The sequence below is a fragment of the Nymphalis io genome, chromosome 25 (assembly GCF_905147045.1).
Source record: "Nymphalis io chromosome 25, ilAglIoxx1.1, whole genome shotgun sequence".
NCBI lineage: Eukaryota > Metazoa > Arthropoda > Insecta > Lepidoptera > Nymphalidae > Nymphalis > Nymphalis io.
In genome coordinates this window covers 4,469,969-4,494,904 of record NC_065912.1, presented here as the reverse complement: position 1 = coordinate 4,494,904, position 24,936 = coordinate 4,469,969, and the positions used below count along the sequence as shown (strand labels likewise).

The window sequence follows — 24,936 nt, the reverse complement described above, 5'->3', positions numbered from 1 at the left end:
GAAATTCGACTACATTTGTACTGGATTAATGTTATGGAATAAGCTCCAAAAACTTAAAAGAAGAGGACTTTTTCTAGCAATGGAACAATTATATTTACTTTTTTATTGTTCAGGAAAGTAAAACTGCATATTCTGATTCAATAATTGTCTTTTATAATAAATACAATGACATCCAATAACAAAATACTGATCTCATAACAATCATTTCTTATTTAAACAATCTTTTCACATCTGTTTCACCTCTAAAACCAGTCATATGAAAATCCTACACATCCTTCTAGAGATCACTTTACAACCGCAGAAAATAATCATTAAAGTTTAAAACCATTTTTTTTTTAAATTATTTGAGAAGTCTATAGAAAAACATTTTAAACTTAATTGAAAATTTACATTTTTACTTATAAATTGGTAAAAATTACTTACATATGTAAATATGTATATTAAAAAACTGTCTTAAAAACATCAGATAAAAAATCTTACTTCTACACTCATAGTTTATTTCAATAGATGTCATAAAAAGTGAATTAGTACTTAAACTTGCGTATCTAGGAATTAGGCGTTTATTCGCGAGTTTTATTGAATTGACTTGTAATTTTTGAGCGGTTTAATTGCTTTTTGATCTTTAATTTTCATCTTAGTACCATTGAAAAAGACTATGTATTCATAATAATACAAGAAACTGTAAAAAAAACATAATAATGTAGAAAAAAATACTAAATTTCTTTTATATTAAAACGCAGATACCAAAAATTTTATAGGTGAACAATAATATCTTCAAAATATCTTGTTATTTAAAATAACTGATAACATAATAAAATATATATATACACGATCGAATTAAAACAATATAATTTATGATAAAAATACACTCGTGTGTTATTTTAAATTTAACAAATAATTAAATAAAAAGGTGTAACAATTTTTGATTTAAATAAATAATTTCCTTACAAGATTTTTACATTTTTGATATTCTATATTTGAATTAGACTTTTTTTTGTCCATAGACAATACTGAGCCAAAACATATGAAGGCCTTGCTACGATATGTAAAGATAGTATTTTTTTTAAACGCGTTATCAAATAAATGTATACGATACGTTTAGTACGTATCAAACAAGTCATCAATTTTTTTTCTTAAATTCTCATATAAAATATTTCAAAACATTTTTATCCATTCATAATCAATTAGTTTCTCCAATAAGATTGATATTATTGTAAAAAAAATCACACAACACCACAGACAATTTATAGTTTGACAATTTCTTTGTAAAATAATAAATCCATAAAAAAAGAGAAGAACACATTAATATATCAATTTTGTAAATGATATATTTTGGTCTATGGTCATAATTAAACGTGATAATTTTGTCTGTAATAATAATTATAGACTCTATTGCAACGTAATAACTGGTATACGGTGAGCTTACGAAGAAGATGACCAATTCTCCTCCTATGAATAAATAAATATATATATATTAGAAGTAAATTGATTGACATTATATAATAAATAAATTAGGTAGGTTTCTGTTCAACACATGGCATATTCAAATGTTACATACATAAAATAAATGAAAACAAAGTGGTATATCGAATTATATATAATATACGTGGAGTATATTATATGTAACATCCTCCTACATATATTATGTATAAAATAAAAAAAGGAACATTCAATGACAGACATTATTTTAGAGTATCCTTTTAAATATTGTAATCCCAAAATGAATATATAATTGAATAAACTAGAAAATATCACCAATAATGTTATGTTTTTTTTTGTTTTCATGTTTACCCACATAATATGTTATAATATATCCCAATATATGTGCAGTGCAATTTATAGCTTCAAGAAGTATTATTCACAATATAAATTAATACTTCATTAATATTTTACATACCATAGATATGTACAACCTCAATTATTATTACAGGAATATTTTAAGTTAATTACGAATGAAACTCATGTATCCTAAATTGTTTTCAACTTGGCAAGCAATTATTGTAAATTTGCGTCTTATCTTAAAGTCCTAAAGCATTGAGACCTGTTTATTTGACATCAATGGTAGAGATAACGCCGGGCTCAGGGGCCTCTGAAACTGGTTTGATGTCGTCCTCCAAGATTTTTTTGTGGGCATTTCGGTTTCTGACGCTGCGGATATAAATACTTCGGTTATTATATAGTTGTTAAATATATTTTTGCTATTTACAAAGCTGAAATTTTCTTTATATTTTAAAAGAAAATTTTGTATATATACTGTATAGAGAAATCGAACCATAGACAAAGTATTAAAAATGTTTTAAGTATCAAATTATTTTTGTCATTTAATTTACAAGAGACATAAATATAATCATAACAATAGTCCATTCTCTATAACAGTAGTAACTTCACCATAAAAATTGCGTAAAGCAAACCATTTGTAATTCGAACATGAGAAATGGTAATCGACCGTAATCCTTGTAAGCTAGCTAATATTTGTATATTATATGGGTTGAGTAAAGAAATATATTTATATAGCATGCTTATTAATAGTTCTAGGTCAGGCCATATAAAACAGATATTGGTTCATTATTCAAATAAATTACATGAATATTGAACTCTAATAAATACATATTGTACAATTTATTACTTGAATTGTTATTAAAAATTCAATTGTCTAATTTATTATAAAATGGCGATAAAACGATGAGAGGAGAAATATTTACTAATATAACTAAATACCGAACGCTCATAGGTCTCCTATTGCGTCGTCGGAGGGTTTCGACAAATCATAATTATGATTATTAGCAAATTAGGATCTTATATAGGAAACTAGAGTTAAAAATTCTGGTGTTGAGAATACACAGCGGATATATTTAAGCAATAGCATATTTCTCATGTTCGTTATCACATGCATTGACAACATCCCAAGCCACCACCACCCCTTTATGGTTTTGAATACGTACGCTTACATCCCCTGCTATGGCGCGTATGGGAATGATGACATGGTATGGAAAATAGAAAATTCACTCTTAAAAAAAATATCGAATATGGCATAATTTAAAGATTGGACACAACCACAGATAACATTAGCCCACTGTTTATTTTTAATAAGTGCATTGTTTGTGTATATTTTACATATATATTTTTTTTATTAATATCGACAATAATGTTGAAAAACTGTTTTTTTTTTATTTCACTAAAATTTTTATCGCATTTACAGATTCCATTTAGATACAAAAAAGAAATACTCTTATTTTATTTTCATCAAAGATCCAACTTTCCTTTGCAAGTTTACGTGTCAAAAAAAAAAAAAAAAAAATCTACAGATGTCATCGAGAAATATCAAAAGATCTTATAGTATCACACTCATTGTACACTGAAGAGCAAGGGCAGCCGTAACCCCTGTACTCAAAACATAAAAATGAAAACAAAAACCCAATCGATCGAACTAATGAATCAATGAATCCCCTGAGAAAGCGTGTCGACTACTTCAATTGTATCTTTCAAATCACTTAATAATTTCTTTGCAATCAATCTCTTAGCATTATATTTCAAAATTGTACAGATTTATACATACCAGGTCATAATCTTCTGTACTATATAGATGATGGTCATAGGAACCGGTGTCATGATCGCTACCGACACTGGTACCACTGAAAAGGAAAATATACAAATTGACATTTCTTGGTACAAATTTTAGGTCAAACATGATATATAGGCCTCTGCATCTTTGACAGATGATTTAAGCAGCATCGCGAAGGCACTTGCGTTCACTTGCGTTCAAAAATGATAAACGTGTAATTTTTATTTGGTTATCTTTATATATATATATATATTTATTCTTTTTCTATATGTGTCAATGAACCCCTCCAAAAGGCTGGACCGATTTTGATGACATTATTTGTGTGTATTAAAGTGGGCCCTTGGCTGGTGTGTGTGTGCTAAGAATTGTCCTATCTGCTTACCGGTGGTGAGGTCAGCCTCTGGCTGAGGCAGCGCATATCGCAATAGGAAGATGGCAATGCCGGTGTTCTGAATGCCGATCTCGACAGATATGGCAAGTGCGTCTTCGTGCGACTGTCGCAACAAGCGTGCGCCCACGTAGCCCACGGCATAGCCCAGCCATGGGATGCACATACCCGCTACTATTATCTGGAATTAAAACAGTTAGTAAGTTTTTTATTTTAATTATAGAGTCATGCCTCCTGTACATACAGGCTATTGTTTACAATCATGTTATTAATAAACAATTTTCATTGTATACAATGAATTTTTTTTCTTATAATTTTTTTTTAATAAATAACTTTCATAGTTTTTGTTGTACAGTACAATATATTATGCAAGACCGATATATGGCCAAAATTAATAATAAATTATTTTATACTAACCTCCCAAGAGAACAGTTCGAAAATGTACAAATTCGTCACTATTGCGAATATAATGATGAAGAGGAGTAGAGTGGTCGAAAATCCTTTCAGAATCCTGACCATGAACGCTGCCACTCGTGGCGTGAGCTTCTGCATGGCCAAGCCAATCATTAGGGGAATGATGAGGCCGGCGACGAAAGTCGCTATACGAACGTACGGTACCACAATGTTTGCGTTTGCGAATACAATTTGTCCGAGAGAGAAGAGCCAAGCTGGCATGAATGCTGTAAAAAAGACAAATTTATATAAAAAACAATCGTTTCGAGTGTAAATGTCATACAAATGGGATATGACAAAAAAATTAAACCTACCAAACGACGCCAGGGTAGATATGGTGGTCATGGCCAGCGATAAATTAAGATTTCCTCCCAATATAAACGTCCATATATTTGACGCTCCGCCACCAGGAGACACGCCCGTAAAAAACATTCCTAATCGCATAGCGGGCGAGTCCGGGAATATAAGAAAACCTAAACCGAATGACACCTGTGGACATAATAAGAGATTTTACTGTAATTATTTATCTTACTAATAAAGTTTTAATGTTACAATATTGACAACACTCGCTTTAAAATTTCATTCGTAAGCAAAACAAATTGTTTTTAAAATATAGTGACCGGGCTTTAGACAAATTAATTTTATTTGAGTCGAAGCGTTTCCAATAGTCTTATCATCTTAGATCAAAGATATGCTGGTTATATTATAGTGTATAAACACAAGTACACTCTTTATTCCTCTCATAATCCGGTAAGCACGACCCAAAGAATTTAGGCGCAGGATCAACGGCCTTTATTTTTTTTTATTGGCCTAGCCTGGGGGTTTATACCCAGAACCTCGTGATGGGCGTTATAGATTGCCACTAGTCTATCAAAGCAATCAAACGTTAGACTACTTTCTACCTATCAAATAATCATACAAAAATCTCACCAAAGGCATGAAGATGAACTGTCCACACATACCGATGGCTGGGCCGATGGGTCTCCTGAGAACGCCCTTGACAGTGGGCCAGTGCATCGCACATCCAAAGTTTATGAAGATCAATGAAACCTGGAAATTTTTACTATTGCTTGAACATGTCCCTTGCTTAGGTACTTAAAATAATAGATTATACTAAAATGTTAGTATGTATGATAACAGGTGTGATTAATATTTTTGCTATTAACTTTCATTTTCAATCTAGTTTTCGCCCACGTTTTTGGGAGGCAGGTGTTAAGTATAAAAAAGCAGCCTATGTCTTTTCTTAAAACTTGCTTCATACCAAATTTTATCAAAATCGGTTCAGTTTAGCCGTAAAAGCGTCACACAGACAGAGTTACTTTCAGTAACCGTAACAGCCTCCTAATGTCCCACTGCTGGGCTAAGGCCTCCTCTCCCTTTTGAGGAGAAGGTCTGGAGCTTATTCCAGCACGCTGCTCCAATGTGGGTTGGTAGAATACACATGTGGCAGAATTTCAATGAACTTAGACACATGCAGGTTTCCTATAAATGTTTTCCTTCACTGTCAAGCACGAGATGAATTATAAACCGAGATGGCCTAGTGGTTAGAACGCGTGAATCTTAACCGATAATCGTGGGCTCAAACCCGGGCCAGCACCACGATTGAATATTCATGTGCTTAATTTGTGTTTATTTGTGAGTTATTTTCACATTTATAATATTAGTATAGGTATATTCACAGGGTGAAGGCAAATGAAAGAAATGGCCACGTGTTGGTAACTGGCTACCAACACCGAAATTGATACTTTATCAAATATTGATTTCACCGATAAATGCACGGACACAATGCAAAGCGATTAAAATTGCAATGTTTAATGTGCTTGTAATTACAATTTTTAATATTATAATTTTTTTTTTAATTTTTCACACTAATATTTAACTTAAAACTATTGCTATTGTTTTTTTTAATCAAGGTAACACTTACGGCCTTACATATAAACGTTGCTTAGCCGCTTTTTCCATTACTGATTTATCTCTTTATGACTTTTTTTGAATATTTGACATTCGAACAGTATTATCCAATTAATCACTCGCTAATTATCATTTATAAGTAATAGTCTTTATCTTATAACATAAAGGGCTTTTTTACTTGGCCATCAAAACCCAATAAATCAATACAAAGTGTTACTGTTTAGTGGTAGAATGATAGAGAAGCTGGCAATAAAAAAACCTTAATTTTCAAATTGCCGTACATTGTTATTCTAAAAAAAATATTAAATAAACTTACAAATACAGCAACACTGGTTGTAAATATTGTGTCAATAACTCGCTGAGGCCTCGTCACTGTAATTGGCAAGGAGCCATTTGCTAAATACTGTGCAGTACCACGATTTGCTTCTACCATTAATTCTGTTCTACCTGAAAAAAGAAAACAAAAATCTTTAAGATGTTATCCTCTATTAAAATAAAAATTATTTATTCAACATTGAAGCATTACACTTGCCTTTTGATAGCCAGACTAGAAACTACCACCGGTTCGTAAGAGAAACACCCAGTCCTGAGAAGAACCGGCGAAAGAAACTCAGCGGGTTTTTTTTACATGTATCATGTTTCATTTACAAAAATAAAAAAAGAGAGAGAAATAACCATGCGGTGATCGTCTTATTCCCAAGGTGTGCTATCATCCATAAATTCATTAATTGTATAATAACCTTTACCGCACAAGCGTTCCTTTACAATTCTTTTAAATTTAGCAATTGAGGCGTTTTTAACGCTTTCAGGGATCCTGTTGTAGAACCGTATACATTGCCCCGCAAAAGAGTTACTGACTCTGCAGTCTAGTAACGGGAGTAATTGATTTGTGTTTGTTCCTTGTGCCAATGTTATGAGTATCACATTTTTTCACAAAATCACTAATATTTTTCCGTACATACATAACATTACATCATATGTATTGAGAAGCAACAGTTAATATTTTAATTTCTTTAAATGTCTGTCTTAGAGATTCTTTAGCTCCTAGGTTATAGATTGGTATATTTTTCTCAAGATAATATCTATAATTTGTACTCAAGATAATATAGCTTTGTAATTATGTATTTTATTTTTTTATTTAAATCATATGTGCCGCAGAATGAGATAAGTTAAATAACCGGTATAAATTTTTTTTTAAGTAGAATTTATATTCCGAATTGCTGGTAGTTTAAAATTTCATAAAATAGTAGTAATCGATAATGACCTCCAGACCTCCGGACGTCCAATGACCGATTTCGGCCATTCGGTCATTCAGGGGACACTAGCCAATTGCACTGGACATATTATAAGTATATTCAGTACTCCCTTTTTTAATTTCCCCGCTCCAAAAATTCGAAAACGTTAAATTCGAGGCAATTGGCGTACGTACCCAGACACGACAATCAAAGCATCTGGCAACTCTATCATTTTCGGGAGTGTAAACACTGACATTCGAATTCAAACTTCAGGCTACGTTCCTTGTCAGACAAACGAATTTAATTTTACTATCGAGCAAGGGTTTGATCACAGAACCTTGCATCTACAGATTTATAAGGTAGGCGCTAGACCAACGAGGCAGCGATGAAAGTAATTGTAAGATCCTACTTAAGTAACGTATGTTTTGAGTTTGAAAGTGCAATAACAGAGGTCATTGAACTCGATGCAATAGCGAATTCTACTTTGTATATCATATCTATGATTATATAGTTATAAATCTATATATATAGTAAATAAAATTGATGTCTGTGTTCATATCTAAAGAAATATTTATTAATCTATCTTTGGCAACCTCGCTTATGTACTTATATATGTATAATATATAATCTCTTTTGCTTTCCGAAGAATATACTGTATATTGACTTTGATTTTTATTGTATATTACTTTGACTTTGACGGCCTCGTTGGTCTAGTGGCTTGATTTAAGGCCGCAGACCCGGTGGTCCTGGGTTCAATTCCCAGGTCGGGCCAATAAAAAGTTATTGGGTTTTTCTGTCAGAAATTTCTCAGTAGCAGCCCGGAGTCTGGAAGTTGGAAGTGTGTACACTCCCGTGCCTCGGAAAGCACGTAAAGCCGTTGGTCCTGCGCCTGAACTCTTTCCGGTCGTGTCGGATTGCCGTCCCATCGGATTATGAGAGTTAGGGAATAGAGAGTGCACCTGTCTTTGCGTACACACTTGTGCACTATAATATCTCCAGCTTAGTTGGCTAATCTCTCTTGGGATTGGCCGCCGTGGCCGAAATCGGTCTGGAGGACGTTATATATTACTGTATATAAACATTCTGCATAAAATTTTGACTAAACTTGTCCGTTTCGTAAGAACAAAACGTGTTTAATATTTAAATTCAATTGTATATACATATTTAATCCATAATAAAGGTCATATGGGTAAATGATAATAAACGATAAACGAATGAAATGTATAATAATCACGAAATGTTTATCGAAATTTGCGAATATCATTTAAAAATAAATGAATATCAGCTCGATTACATGTAGTAAGTATAATATTATATAACATTATTATTATTATTATTACTTAGAGCCGGGATTTACGTCGTACTCACTCACGGGCCGAAGCCAAGTGAGCAGATACTTATTAAAATCTTTATTATTATTAAACTAGCTGTGCCTTGTCAATCGCGGTGAATTTGGATTAATGTCCATTTTTTTTTAATAACTAACAAAATTATTAATGGAGATATACAGATCCACAGACTTTGGTTTAGTGTTATTCTATTATTTTGAGTTGAGTTGAGTTCACTTTTAATGTGCAATAATAGCAATTTTAATTGCAATTGTGTTTTTTTTTTCTGTATGTTATGTGCCTGGTATACTGGTTGACGTTTATGACTGCAGCTTTGCTCCTTAGCTCGTAGCGTTTAGTTATATGGCTTAAATTTACCCTCGTAATAACTATTTTATTAAAAGGGTCATTTTGATTAGACTGTATTGTGATTTATTTCCGACATTTTTGCGTATAATTATGTTTTATATGAAATAATTTTGAACTCACTGTTGTCAATAAATATAATAATTTTAATGTTAATTATTATGAACTGGAATAGTTCAAACACGCCAAGTATTCCACGATAAGTCAAGTAGCAAAAGTTAATAAAAGTAAAATATACGTCATTTATTATTATATACGAAGTATTAATTACACTTACCAAGAAAATGTGCATCTACCCTAAATCTGCCTTCAAAACGACCTCTATTGACGTCCTCTTCTGTGAGGAAATACGTGGAATTCCATTCTGCTGTCGCTAAGTATTCATTATCCGTAACTAGCTCCATTTTATCACCTATTTGCAGATCTGATCCTGTAAATATTCATTAAAAAATACATTAATAACATGCAACAAAAAAGCGGGATACAGCATATAATAGCGTATACAGTTTTTTTTTTTAAAATATTGGCAAAAGTGCAAGAATAAAACGCCAATAAATAGATTTAGTGTTATTTTATACTGTTCATTTATTTTAGCTCTGCGTTAAATATCGTTACATATAAAAATTTATAATTGATTTCTTTAAAATGGATGGAGCTCTAGCATATTCCAATCACAAGAGGAGTAAAGACAAATAAACAACTTTGATATTGAATTGACGCGATATAATTGAAGATTCGATCTTGAAGAATATTCAATATGGTATTCATTACAGATTCGCTAAAAAATATAGCGTTTGAATGTCTGCAATGTTGTTTTCCGACCTTTGGAAGTAAAAAAGTTTTTAATAATGTTATGTAATAAAAAATGGCCTTTTTAATGTCGGTTAAGTTGTTATCGGAACTTGGAAGTAAAATTAAAGTGGATATCATTAGTTAAATGGAATAGTGTTGCACTATAAATAAAGACATTTTAATTAAGTACTGTGTGATGCTATATTGTATAGCAGAGCTATTAGCAAATAGCGATAAATATGTAAGGTTTGTTTAGCTTTACTCCTTCGTCGATTGGAATAGGCCACACAATCTTTTCTTCAATATCTGCGAATACAGATATTGTGAAAGTTCACTAGGAAGTTTGTTGGTTGATACGAATAAAAAAGTTTAATCCATAATAATTAGATCTTCGCGATGAACCCGAAGAAGTATATTTATAGAATTATTTATGTTTATTTTGATATCAACAATGAACAATTGTAAAATTTAACTTTTTTTTTTAATTTAACTATTCGTTCCAAAAAAATTATCCATTAAATAAATTACAACAGTTATTGCCCTTCTTTGTGTTTCTTTAATTTTCACTGACATAGTAGGTAATACAAACGAGGATTGGCCTTAACTCGTAACAAACAGACATTTCGTTTCGGATTAATAATATTGGCAACAATCAAAACTTATTTTTAACGTTTTAATTACCTGTTTCCTTTGGTTATAAATGTTCTACGAATTTTAATTTCTATTCTTAACAAATAATAATTATTAAAACTGAAATATGTTTGCATGTTAAATATAATTATTAGTTTATCGTGTTACGTAAATAACTAAATGCATACGCAACAAACTGAAGCTGAGTTTATTTTTCATAAAAATATGATAAAATATTTAATAGTTTTACTCAAATAAATTCAACTATACGATATTGTTTTTTTTTTTTTTTTTTTTTTTTATTTGATTTGTTTTGTTTTACCTGTGACATTAACGTTGACATAATAATATTCGCCCATGTGAATCTCCACGGTTTCTGACATGAATTTAGCTAGGTAGTTCGGTGCTGCTTGGCACAACACCCACATAGGACAAATTGCCACTATGTATAATATTATTAGATGCAATGGCCATATTGGACACATCCTGGCTGCGTACACTGGAACAAAGAACGAATATGTTTAAAAAAAAAAAAAAACAAATAAACATCGAGACTATATATTTCGTGAAAATTACACGGTAACACGGTTTATATTGAGTTTTTCTTTAATTTTTTTTTCAACAGATTCTTTATATGAAACAGCTTAGAGATTTTTTTTTTTTCATGTAACATCTATATAGTGTCATACAAGTTAGTTAACAGGAACAATTCCGATTTCACTATGTATTTTGACGTGTCAACTCGAATAATAGTTGAAAGGGAGGAAAGGAAGGTTTCTCGAATAATCCGTAATAAATAACATTATTTGTTCGATCACTAATTTATGTCATATCTATTTAAGCATTGATACTTTTGCATATGAAAATTATAAATCATTAAAAAAAAATGCAACTAAATCAAACTTAACTCACTTTTGTTTAATAATATTTTATTCCTAATTAATAAAAACTAATATCACAATGTTTATTAAAACTAAAACACTTTAGTACATTATTATATACAGCTAGACTTATATAAATTATGTCTATCTGGACTCGTAGCCAGACTCAAAGAGAGCTAAATAAATTTTTGACTTTATTAATATGACCCTAATGAAATGCCTTTGTAGCTGCTATCACTGTGTTTATGCCAATGGGATAAGGTTGAAAATTGATAAGAAATTACGCTTTGTTTCCGAACCGATCGTGGCCGATGTCACGTAGCGATAAATGAAGATAAGAATGTATTTAGCTAATTTTTATCAGTATCTAATTAATCTATAAACCTATTGTCTAATAATATTGGTGTTACTATCTGTAAGGATTCTGTGGCTTTATTACAAAAAACACCCGATTTCTCTTTTTATTGTTTCTTGTGTAAAACTACTATTCTTATTATCTTCCTTTCATTTCGAGAAGAAAGCTTAGAGCTCATTCCACCATGCTACTCCAATGCTGGTGGCGGCACAAAATTTCAACTGACATAGGCGGTCTTCTTCACAATGTTATCCTTAACCGCATCTTAAGAACATGAAAACTTAGTGGTGCTTGCCTAAAGTTGAACCTATTTCTAGCCACTCATATCACACTGTATATAATACTTGTATTCAAAATACTTCACTAACATCCTTTCGATAAGAAACAAATTGGTTCTGGAGTTAAGTGGAATTCATAAAGGCTTTTAAAAGGGAGTCGTTCGTGCGGCGTACTCGACTGTTACCAGAATATTTAAATACCTACTTGTCCTTGAATACGTTTTTAATTTGTTCTTGTATTCATTTCAACCAATTTCAGTGAAATTATAAAAAAAACACTAACCAAATTTTAACGGTAATTCATAATGTATCGAAATTTATACGTTTTATTGTAAATTAAATGCGCCGTTTACAAATTTTCGACGGTTTAATAATGTCTAGATTTTTTATAAACTACACGTCCCGGCTTTGCTCGGGTAGAATAGAAATTGACATTGGTAAAATGCTTATATTAAGAAACTGATACACAGAGAAGAATCGTTGTGATTTTTTTGGGTCACGACCTTCACTGGACATCACAATCTGATGAATAGTAATGCAACATGCAAACATTATATGAGGATCTACTGAATATCAATTTATTTATTACTAAATTTATATTTCATGTACGTAAAAATACCAAACAAAAACTACTACTGCTGTGTTAAAATACATATTGGTGTTTATTTTTTATATGGGAAAATCATATACAAAGAATCAGTTACTGGGTTCTTCTTTTAAAATAAGATGTATAGACAGACTGCAAATGAGCCATTTGATGGTAAGCGGTCACTACTGCCCATAGACATTGACGCCGTAAGAAATATTAATAATCCCTTACATCACCAATGCGCCACCAACCTTGGGAACCAAGATGTTATGTCCCTTGTGTCTGTAGTTACACTGGCCCTTCTAACCGGAACACAACAATACCACGTATTGATGTTTGGCGGTAGAATATGTGATGATACCTACCCAAATAGGCTTGCACGAAGCCCTACTTGGGTAGGAAACAAACAATACACCGTAGAAATTGCGAAAATGTTATATGTAATGTTATGTTTGGGAAAATACGTATCAAATGATATCTTTGGAATATAATGTTATCTCTCTGAAATGGGTCATTTATCTAAAAGTTGTCTTTAAGCATCGGCGCTTCTTATCTTGTTAGGATAAATATTCAAAACGATAACTCATCTTCGTAAATTATTATACTCGTAGTAAGGTGTAGTTTAATAGATAATTACATTTTTTTATTTCTATAATAAATTATCGCCAGTTGAATATACTCTCATCTAAGTGGGTCTAATATAATTAATTACCATACAATTTAACTACCACCTCAAAAATATTGGTGTGTAAGTGGTGAACGGATATAAGAAATGCGATTTTGAGATTATTTATATCTTAAAATATTGAATTCAAGGCGCTTACAGTTTTATTTGTACCTTTTTTAATTGTCTTTCTTTTCTTTATAATATATATAGATGGACAGACAGAAGGACCACCTGATGGGGGGGGGGGGTAAGAAACATTAATCATCCCTTACATCACCATTGCGCCACCAACCTTGGGAAGATGTTATGTACCTTGTGTCTGTGGTTACACTGATTGATGAACCGAAACACAACAATAGTAAGTATTGCTGTTTGGCGGTAGAATACGTGATGATACATACCCAGACAGGTTCGCACAAAGCCATACCATTAAGTAAAATTCACACTTATATATATTTTTTTATGATATCCGATCAATTTGTTTCTTTTATACATACATGTATGTAATACATGACACAGCAACTTTTAAAATATATAAGTTTCCTCCGCTTATTTTAAGTACAGGACGTATTAAATATTGTTACTATTATTGTACAAAAGTGAATTTGTTTATTACGCTTTCGACAGCGTGACTACGTGGTTACAGAATAGGACATTGAGTACTTAACTCCTCTCCTCTTCACACGCTAGCGAAGCCGCGGGCGGAAAGCGTAGTATATAGATTGTATATGATTTGCACAAAAACTACTTAATCAAAATAATATTATTTATCTATTAATATCATATATTAAAGTACTTAATATAATTCGAAATAATATCCATCACGTTTAAGATATTATAATGTGGACTGATAACCAATGAGAATTAATTGTTTGATAGGATTTCCTTCACTATCATATCAATTCTATCATTTTCTTGTCAAACTAGTGGTAGCCTTTTGTGCAGGCGCTTGTTTAGTTTAGTGAGCGAGCATTAAGGTACGGGAGGCATAAAATCTTAGATTTATGTTTAATTGCAGAACAGCAAACTTAAATAAAACATTAGTGCTATGTTCAATTTTGTTTCAAAATAATATTACATTTTGTTTTTAAAACGAAATCACAACTTTTTTAGGTATGTAAGTAATATTTTATGTAAAAGTAGATAAACATACGTTATTATTTATGTAAAGTAATACGATATAACGTGTACTACGTTGAAAGTTAATTTAAGCGAAAAGTAAATAGGTAACCGTAACCGTAACAGCCTGTGAATGTCCCACTGCTGGGCTAAAGGCCTCCTCTCCTCTTTTTGATGAGAAGGTTTGGAGCTTATTCCACCACGCTGCTCCAATGCGGGTTGGTAGAATTCACATGTGGCAGAATTTCAGTGAAATTAGACACATGCAGGTTTCCTCACGATGTTTTCCTTCACCGTAAAGCACGAGATGAATTATAATCACAAATTAAGCACATGAAAATTCAGTGGTGCTTGCCCGGGTTTGAACCCACGATCATCGGTTAAGATTCACGCGTTCTTACCACTGGGCCATCTCGGCTTTTTTTAAATTTAATTTAATTTTATAATTTAATTTTAAATAGGTACCAATATTTATTTATATTTTGGTACGCTGCGTCTGCATGAATTGCATCATCTATAAATTATTTGTGAGAAAAAAACTTAATTTAAGAATTGGAATCGTTTAGTTGATATTTATTAGAAATATATGTAACAAAACATTATTGTAAAAAAAACAGCGTATATATATTTGATGAAAGAGAGTTCTTTCATTCTTTTTAAAGAACTTCATTTCCTTGAGACGACGTGAATATCAATCCACCACGCTTCTCCAAAGGCTGATGTATATGTATATTGAGCAATACACATTACACCTTAGGTTGCCAAAATAATAAAACATTCAAGCATATAGAGTATACATTTGAATAATCACAAGACAGTGCCTTAATTACTTTATTTCAGTCACAAATTTAATTGGCTGTAATGGCTCTTTAATCGTAATTATATCTAGACTATTAATATTGTTCCTTATCATGGACTCGAGAACAATGGGTACTTGTTGGTTAGCAGGACATCGTCTGTCATTGTCAGGCATGCTATTTGATTATTACTGCCTCTAGTCACTGAATGAATGCGAATACCTGACGGTCGGTTAAATATTGTTTAGGACTATTAGAATTGTTTTATATTTATGACTAGTTTTTGCCCATTGCTTTGATCGTCAAGGAGGCCACCTAGACTCACTTGCTTAGGCTGTGTATGCCAAGTCAGTTAATGTTACAATTTTGGATAGAAACAAATTGAGAGCAACGTTTAGAAAAATACGACAAAAATATCACACATATGTATAAACCTAATAACTTAAACGACTAACAAATTAATCTTTACTAATAATTTAACTGCGAAAGTAACTGTACGTTTGTTACGCTCTCATGACTAAACCACTGAACCGATATTGATGAAACTTGTTCTGAAGCAAGCCCCACGGAAGGACATAGGCTACTTATTATTAACTAAAACCGATTATTTGTCTGGTAACTCTCTGGCTGAAAAATATTATACTATATTTTAATAAATATCGTTGATCAATTTAAGATCAAAACGTCAGGATTACCGCGCAAATAATCTAACCGGTTTTATAAATAATTACACAGTGTAACTAGGTATATTGATTAATTATTATTTATTATTATTGTTCAGTCTAGCAAGATGGGCATATTTTTATAAGGCTATTAATGCTCTTGTTCCCAGCTGTTTTTAGGAATGTTTACAATTTATTTTTTATATAATACGGACGGGTTGACGGACGAGCAAATGAGCCACCTGATGGTAACGACACCAACGCCCATAGATATTGGCATTGTAAGAAATGTTAACCATCCCTTACATCACCAATGCGCCACCAACCATGGGAACTAAAATGTTATGTTTCTTGTGCCTGTAATAACACTGGCTCACTTATCCTCCAAACCGAAAACCAGCAATATTAACGATAAGTACTGCTGTTTTACGGTAGAATACCAGATGAGTGGGTAGTACCTACCCAGACGAGCTTGCACAAAGCCATACCACCAGTAGAAAATAACCAGCCAAAATTTCCTTTAGTCTATCAAGTTTGTTAATAATAAAGTTTTGTTGGTTTGTGTTATATAATTTGTGATAAAATACAATATGTTTCAAAACTAAAGGTCTAAACGTCTAGCTGGGATCGTTGTAATTTTAGTTTATAAATAATCAAAAAACAAAAAAGAAACATAGTTTTGAGTTTTATTGCAATTGTTCGTTATTGCAATTGTTTTACATATGTATGTTCTTATGGGATCGCTGTCACGTAATCCGGAATAACCCTGCTATGAATCATAATTCCAAATAAAACCAGTGGTAGTGGCGACATACAACCAATTTAAAAAATCTTTTTTTCACAGATTTATGAAGCAATATTTTTTTCTATAGGAAAAACCTACATACAATTTCAAAAGGTAACATATTCGGTAAGTACATCTTTCTCTAGAAATTATATATTTTTTGATCACCGTCCACGGAACATGGACATGTCAATGATCAAATCACACTGAATGGCATTGAATTTTTTGTACTCAATGCTATTGACATTAATGGTGTATAGTTATATCTAGGAGTGCGTGGTACCAACTTTAAGTGTACTAAAATATATTTAATAAAGCATAATATATTTTTATAGTTTTATTTGTGTACTGTTCACGGACTCTTGCGTTAAACGATAAAAAATCTTAATATTTTGTTTGGAATAAGAACATGTAATAATGTAATGTAGTAACGAGCCGGGATGGCCCAGTGGTAAGAACGCGTGAATCTTAACCGATGATCGTGGGTTCAAACCTGGACAAGCACCACTGAATTTTCATGTGCTTAATTTGTGATTATAATTTATCTCGTGCCTTACGGTGAAGGAAAACATCCTGAGGAAACCTGCATGTGTCTAATTTCACTGAAATTCTGCCACATGTATTCCACCAACCCGCACTGGAGCAGCGTGGTGGAATAAGCTCCGAACCTTCTCCTCAAAAAAAAAAGGGAGAAGAGGTCTTTAGCCCAGCAGTGGGACATGCACAGGCTGTTACACCATTACAAAAAAAAAACACCGAGTCACTAACACACGTTTTCATTCCGGTAAATTATAGTGTATTTTTGCTTTAAGGTCGTATTTCAATAGACCTCTTGCTCCCATTGACTTACTCTGTTTTTTTAATATTGCATAAGTTATTATTAAGTGTCGTCATTCAGTAAGAACGGTTAAATCCGACGATAACATTTTGTCACGACTCCGTAGAAACCTGTTTTAAATGTACGCATGTACTAATAACACATATAATATGTATATTACAAAATGTTATCGATATTGTTATAGAGAGTGAGCGAATTCTTCTGGCTCAAAAAATACATAACACGTTGTTGCAACGCTATATATTTTTGTAAATTAACTGGTGGTAGGGTTTTGTGCAAGCTCGTCTGTGTAGGTACCACCACCACCACCACCAGATTTTCTACTGCAATACAGCAGTACTTGGTATTGTTGCGTTCCGGTTTGAAGGGAGCCAGTGTAATTAAAGGCAAGGGATATAACATCTTAGTTCCCTAGCTTGGTAGCGCATTGGCGATGTAAACAATGGTTAACATTTCTTTCAATGCCAATGTCTATGGGCGTTTTTGTACCTATATTACAACATATAAAAAATAGAATATCAGTCTTATTGTACATAAGTTGTACAAGATAATTTAAATAATATATACATACAGCTAAGTACAATGAATGTGCGTCTTCAAGCAACTATAATGAATCGACATTTGAACAAAAAATAATTTATTGCATATGTTTATTGCAATTTCCTGTTACAACTACTGTATGGGTTAAATGTATTATAATAAATATATACATACGTACTACATTTAATTATAAGGTATTCATTAATTATAAGGTACTGCGTTAGACTTACGAACATATGTTTTTAGGATGCAAACGTTATTGTTATGAATCACCTAAAATGTTTAATTTCGCATAACAAGCGTTAAGCATACTCAAGCGATACTATTTTAGTTGCTAACACAGAAAATAATAATTAATCCAATTACAGAATCACGTATGAAGTCAAAGATGCCAAGGATTACCAGCTCGTGGCTTTACTATTGGCTGTATTTACTATTACTGAGTATGCAGACTCAGTCAATTCAACTAAACTACCTTGAAAATATAGCTTTCATAGTATTACGTATGAATCGCCATGCATTGCAGGCCCTGCCTCTTTTATCTATTCTTCTTAATGTTTTCCAACATTCTTGAGAGACTTGAATTTTTGAATTTGTATGAATTATGAATTAAAAAAAGTAAAAACTATGAATATCATGATATCACTGCCAGGCAAAGGCGGTCTTTTCTCTCGAGACATCTATTCATTTAGATTTTATTCCAGCACACTGTTCTAATGCATATAGTTGAACAAAATAAGCATAAAAAACCCATTGGTGTTTGTTGTTTGTCATTTAGACGTTATATTAATCTGTTCCGGGCTCTTTGATGCCAGGCTTTTCATTTAACAATGATTGGGATTTGTAGAACCCAATCTGAGCATATTCTTACTACCTACCTAATTAACAGTTATAATACTACAAAGTACTAAATATGCTACAGAATATTTGTTTTCTTTTTGCTTTTCTTGTTTACCGTTTAAGGTGGACCATGGAACTACGTCTTACAGAGCCAAATTCTAAAGATAACCACTCTCGCGAGTGGCCCATTTGCCAGTATAATCATATTACAATTAAAAAATCCAAATAGTCTAAGAACTTTTATTGCAACTGATTAATTAATCGGGACGGACAGTCCCGACAGCAAATCATAATAGATGACCGACATTGAACTCCAACCCATCAACACTGTAGATAGCAACTAATTACTTTCCTGCTATTTGATAATAAATTTATTCAGTAATAATGTTCATATTGTTATAAATTATTTACCGTCTTGTTTAAATGTAATCTTGCGTTATGTGTCAGATTGTTTTACTTAAAGTTTCAATTTATCTTATGCTTATTTAATATTTACTTTTCATATCTGACCTTTACCAGGCGAATTTATCAGACAGACATAAAAATACAAGGAAAAAGTTTATAAAAGTCTATAAAAAAGTTACATTCGATCATAAAATATTAAAAACTTTTCTTAGCGGTTATTCGCTATTTTGATATAAACAATTGTTCATTTTACTGTGATATCAGTTAATAAAGTAACTAGTAAGCTTGCGATACTAAATCGCAATTTATAAATATTGAGTTTATCTTTTAGTAAAAAAAAGGAAGGAAATAATTACTACCTTGGGTTACATTATTGCAATTTTCGTGGGGATCATTTAAAAAAAATACAGTCTATGTCGTCGTATAAAGAATTTCGTCGATAATACATACAATAAAATTATAACAGTTCTTTGAAGAAGCCAAGAAAAACGGTGATAAAATTGATACTCTATTTAATACAGCAAAATCGAAATTATTCCATAAGGTACCGTTGATAAACCTGAACAAAACACGTTCAAATTTGAGTCTTCAGATGCATACATATTATATACAGTCGTACTTACTGACGAGAAAAAAAAAACGGCATATGCAATCGTGTGTGAATGTACGTGTGAAGGTCTTTATAAATCTTTGATATTTCACTCTAATATAACTCTTATAATCTTAAACATAAGGTCTACATATTTCTACGTCAGTAATATGGAAACCAGTTTAAACTGTTACGATTATTTTTATAAAGACTCGCAATGTAATGTACAATCTACGTTATAAACTTTGTGAAAGGATGTGCTGACATATTTTTTCGCTGACGATGTTTATAGCTACAAGGTATAAAGTTTCATTTTTTAAGTTCATAATAAAAGCCAACCCAATGAGCTAAACTTCTTCCTTTGCGACTAACCTCCTCTAAGTTACAGATAACTAATATGTAATTGTTCAATGTGTATTAGGCCGTGCGCGGACTATACAATATTCTTATTTCCAATCATTTAAATATAGAACATAAACTAATAATATTCATTCATTAAACTACATAAATATTACTTTTTTTTTCATGATTGACACATGCGCCCAGGTTATCGGTTATACACATCCGCTCAAGCATTCAATAGTTAACCAACATTAAGAAATATCCACACATTGAACGATACGAGCATATTTATATATAATTTTTTTAAATTTTTAATTACAACTTTATAAACATGTTTTTATCTCTGTTCATCATTACAAATAAAAAAACAAGACATGTAGCGTATTTATAAACTTTATAAATGTTCAATTATTATCTTTATGTAAAGTTTTAAATACATTGAATACAATGAATATTATTTTTAAAGCAGGGTTGAGATGATTTAAATCAAAGGGTCAGTAGAGTCACCCAAAAAAGAATTTGCAAAAATTATAAGTTTTAGTTACCAAACAAACTGAAAAACCAATTATTGATAGAAATAAATTATAATTGTATTACGGTTGCGACGAATATTCGGTTACTATTATGATTACCTGCCGGATACTAAAAAGAGAAGTAAAAAATAACAAAAACACGGGACATGAATCATGCAACATAATGTTTTATTAATGCTGAAGGTAATATGTACATACATTGCTAGTTCTAAGAAATGTAAATTTACTATATGTGTATCTAAAAGATCAATAGAAAATCCGATATACAAATATTTTTCTTTTTATATTCGAATTGATCAAAAAGCGATAAACGATAAAATTTGAACTACAAAATCAACTTAATACTTATTGATTGCAAACCAATAAATTTAATTTTCAAAGATATCGTAAATATTGTAAATTTAAATGATTGATTTGAATCAAATTTAACATTGATTTTGCAATTATTTTTAAATCTAGAATTGGTTACTGTATAAATTGCATCAGGGTTTTGTTAAACAACTAAGAAACAAACGCACAAACGTGAAAGACTACGTCTTACTATTTAAATATAATATATATCTAAGTACCTTCTTATGGCAACGCTTTACCCGTATTGTAGATCAAGAAATGAAAACCTATTTCTGAAGCGACAAAATAAATCCTAGCATTATTTTATAAACAATTATAAATAGAATAGTTGTCGACATCGATATAGTAAAGAAAAAAATTAAAAAAAAATTGAAAAATATAATTTGAAAGAGGACAAAAGAGATATTATTTCTATAAATATATGTATATATTTAGAAATTAATTGAATAACACATTATTTTATACTGAGTGTTGCAAGTAAAGCACTTCTTGTTTATCTTTTTAAAAATATTTTTAAATGAATTAATTGGGGACTGTAATAATTTAAATTTATCAATATATTTATTTTTCAGACATTTAAGCTTTTTTTATATTTAATAAAACTATTTATTCGTTGAGAAAATAATGTTATTGAATGTACTTCAACTTTGACGACGCAAACGACATCGCAGTCATTCCATGTATTAAAAAAGTAACAACGACAATCTATAACAAAATAAAAATTACACGAAAAAAGTTTTTTTATAAATTAGTTGGTGGAAACTCATTTAAGTAAATGTTCGAATAATTTCGCCATTAAATTGCACGTAAATAATTCAAAGTAATATATTTAAAGATAATTATTTGTTCATTAAACCCGTTTAATACATTTTTATTAAATAACTTTTTGATTGTTTGCTCAACGTTATACTAGATCTTCCACATTACGCAATTCGAATAATTTCCAATGGAAACTTATGCGGAAACAAATTATACGAATCATTGTTTACATACCTCATTTTAAACACATTATAATTTATTTATATACTTGGTCTTAGTAATAATATACCATAACACAATATTAAAAGTAGATCACGTGTTCGACTTACCTATCAAATGACGTAACAATGACAAAACAGGCTTCTAATTTAATTTAAGAGAAAGTAACAAAGTCATAAATTCAATCGTCAAACGCGAGGCAGCAGTCGCGGAGCCGCTTGCTTTCGTCACTACTCACTGGTATAAATTTCGCCGTAAGTCCGCACAACCAATCAGAACGAATGCCGTCCCCCACTTAATATATCAAGGCTACTGAGTATTATAGCGGGTTCCCGTTCCAAGAAACCGCGACTGCTTCAGTGATCCCTTGATCAATCTTTTTTAAAAGTTTATTGATTTAATTTTTATTTTACCTGTAGTAAATTATATTACTTTACCTGTATTTAATAAAGTGTATTCATGTAATGATGTATTTTTAATACAACATTTCGTTATAATTATATGTATTATTAAGATTTATATCAAATGTCAGATTTGATCTCGACCCCCTGGACTATTGTCTTAACTTTAATTACAACCTTTTCGCCTAACTAAAGGGTTAAATAAATATTATATAAATATGAAAATATATAAAAAAAGTTTTCCCAGTGATTGTTTCTGATTCTATAATATTATAGTAGCACATTTTTTTCTTAAATAATTTAAAAGAAAAGCTGATATGTATCTTGGATTCCACTTCAGTTATTATAACAATAAATCTAAATTTGCACAAGACAATATAACTGATAACTTCCAAACAATGAGGTAAACTTAATGAAATTAATATACTCCTATTTTATTCTAATTTTGGAATTTCAGAATAAGCATGGTTTAATACAGGAATACATAGATAATCTTTAGTATCACTCCTAATAACCACACATTAAATGAATTTAAATTATAAAGATTTTGGTTTTATTATTTTTTTTAATTACTATTTTTATTTCATAACTAAATATCCATGTTTTTAATTTTTCATAATCCTACGGTTTTTTCGCCATAGATAATATAATTTTGTATAGTATAATGATTACGGTTTGCCTCATTGGTCTAGTGGCTAGGTATAAGATCACCTTGAGATCATGGGTTCAATTCCCAAGTCGGGCCAAGAAAAAGTTGTTGGGCTTTCTTAAAATTCTCAGTAGCAGCCCAGAGTTGGAAGTATGTACACTCCCGTGTCTCAGAAAGCATGTAAAGCTTTTGGTCTTGCCCCTGAACTCTTTCCGGTCGTTTGGGATTGCCATCCCATCGGATTATGTTGTTATCCCCAATTCATCATTAATTGTATGTCTTTATATAGACTACAGGCAACAAACTGTATCATCACTTATAATTTGTATAGACTTGTGTTATATTTTAATACACATAGCTTGTGGTCTACGTTGTATCATTATTCATTGTGTTTTAATATAGCTAACGAGATGGTGTTGCATATTTAAAAGTATGTAACAACATGTTTTTAGGAATGTTAGGGGTAAATTGTGATACAATCTGGGTTAATTGTATCATTTTTATAATTGAAATATTTATTGTTACCTTGTTTGGTGATTTAATTTTTGTAGTTTATATGTAAATAATTTTAAAAGGGTGGTGGTAAGAGATTTTTGTTTTGGTCTTGTTATAGAAAATGCAATTGGAAATTTCCTCTTATGAAATCACCAAATTATATAAACATTTTTAAAATATTTTAATTTAAAAGTTTTTTATTTATTTTTAATTTAAATTTGCTTATTTAATTTACTAATTCCAAAATCTAAGTTTGTTTTCATAGCAGTTAATGAAGAACTTGTTAGACATGGAAAATTCAAAAGACTCCATTTGAAGTTGTGTTCATTAGTCATTCCATGGGCCATCACAGTTCATGTAATTATTTTTTATTTATTATGTAAAGTTCAAAAGACTACAATAAATATTAGATTTTTAAAATTTTAAATTTGGAATCCACATAGAAAATACATCCCTTGCGAATGTAACGTTTTTGCAAATACATATGAAAAGTGGGTTATGTAAAAGATATACTTACAGGTAATTTCTGACACCAAGTTATATTATCGTTATAATTATACGATATAGTAACTTCTATTTTTTGCAAAGCAAGATTATACGCAAATCCTAATTTAATACAACAAAGTAAAATACCTAGTAAAAGAAAATATACTTACATTACTTCTTGGAATTCCTTGCTCCTAATTATTGAATAAAATTGAGTAGAAGTTGCCTTTAAATGTAAAAAATAATGTATATTAGACACTGTTTACTACTAAAGTGTTTTTAATAGTTAATTCTTGAAACATCTAAGGCGCTTTTTAATATTTAATACATACTACAACTTTGTGGTGACTTGACAGCATTCGCAGTAGCAAGTTGCCAATTTCTGCATAGTGGACAGTGGACACATTATTTTTTTGACTTTGATGACATTTGACAGTTGACAGTTTTAACTGATAACTAATTAAGTTAAATTTTTACTTTTGAAAAAAGCCATGAAACTGTATGACTAAAAAATTCTTCTTGGAATACCTATTTTTTTAATTAAATTAAACTTATATTAGACATATTATAAAGAAGAACATTGCTAATGTAATAATCAATACTAATCATAGATACGAACATATATTTTAATGTAAAAAATTAAAAAGCCGTACTTTGGCGTAAGGCTAAAATCATAAAGACAGCAATGTGTT

The 24,936-nt window shown here is 30.9% G+C and overlaps 1 protein-coding gene across 5 annotated transcripts; it reads right to left on the bottom strand.

Annotated features, from left to right (window-relative positions):
• Window positions 1-130: 130 nt before the first annotated feature.
• On the bottom strand, window positions 131-24,634 carry LOC126778189 (ileal sodium/bile acid cotransporter-like). Of its 5 annotated transcripts, XM_050501648.1 has the most exons (13): window positions 24,577-24,634; window positions 24,415-24,470; window positions 10,988-11,164; window positions 9,521-9,673; window positions 6,631-6,761; window positions 5,334-5,453; window positions 4,718-4,892; window positions 4,368-4,630; window positions 3,945-4,131; window positions 3,557-3,632; window positions 2,943-2,956; window positions 2,042-2,148; window positions 131-1,449 (listed from the first exon to the last, which is right to left on the bottom strand). In XM_050501648.1, the coding sequence occupies exons 3-13, from the start codon at window positions 11,148-11,150 to the stop codon at window positions 1,423-1,425; spliced, it is 1,416 nt and encodes a 471-aa protein (XP_050357605.1). In that variant the 5' UTR covers window positions 11,151-11,164; window positions 24,415-24,470; window positions 24,577-24,634; the 3' UTR covers window positions 131-1,422. The 5 variants fall into 5 exon arrangements, with proteins under 5 accessions (XP_050357605.1, XP_050357604.1, XP_050357608.1 ...); XM_050501647.1 differs by lacking the exons at window positions 24,415-24,470; window positions 24,577-24,634 and adding an exon at window positions 22,324-22,513; XM_050501651.1 differs by lacking the exon at window positions 2,943-2,956 and having other exon boundaries at window positions 24,415-24,613.
• Between the last annotated feature and the right edge of the window lie 302 nt (window positions 24,635-24,936).

Coding starts and splice junctions, on each gene's coding strand:
- LOC126778189 (XM_050501648.1), bottom strand. CDS start 11,150: ATGTGTCCAATATGGCCATTGCATCTAATAATATTATACATAGTGGCA. Junction 4,132..4,367: donor TCGAACTGTTCTCTTGGGAG/GTTAGTATAAAA, acceptor TTTTAATTCCAG/ATAATAGTAGCGGGTATGTG. Junction 1,450..2,041: donor CATTGATGTCAAATAAACAG/GTCTCAATGCTT, acceptor ATTTATTCATAG/GAGGAGAATTGGTCATCTTC.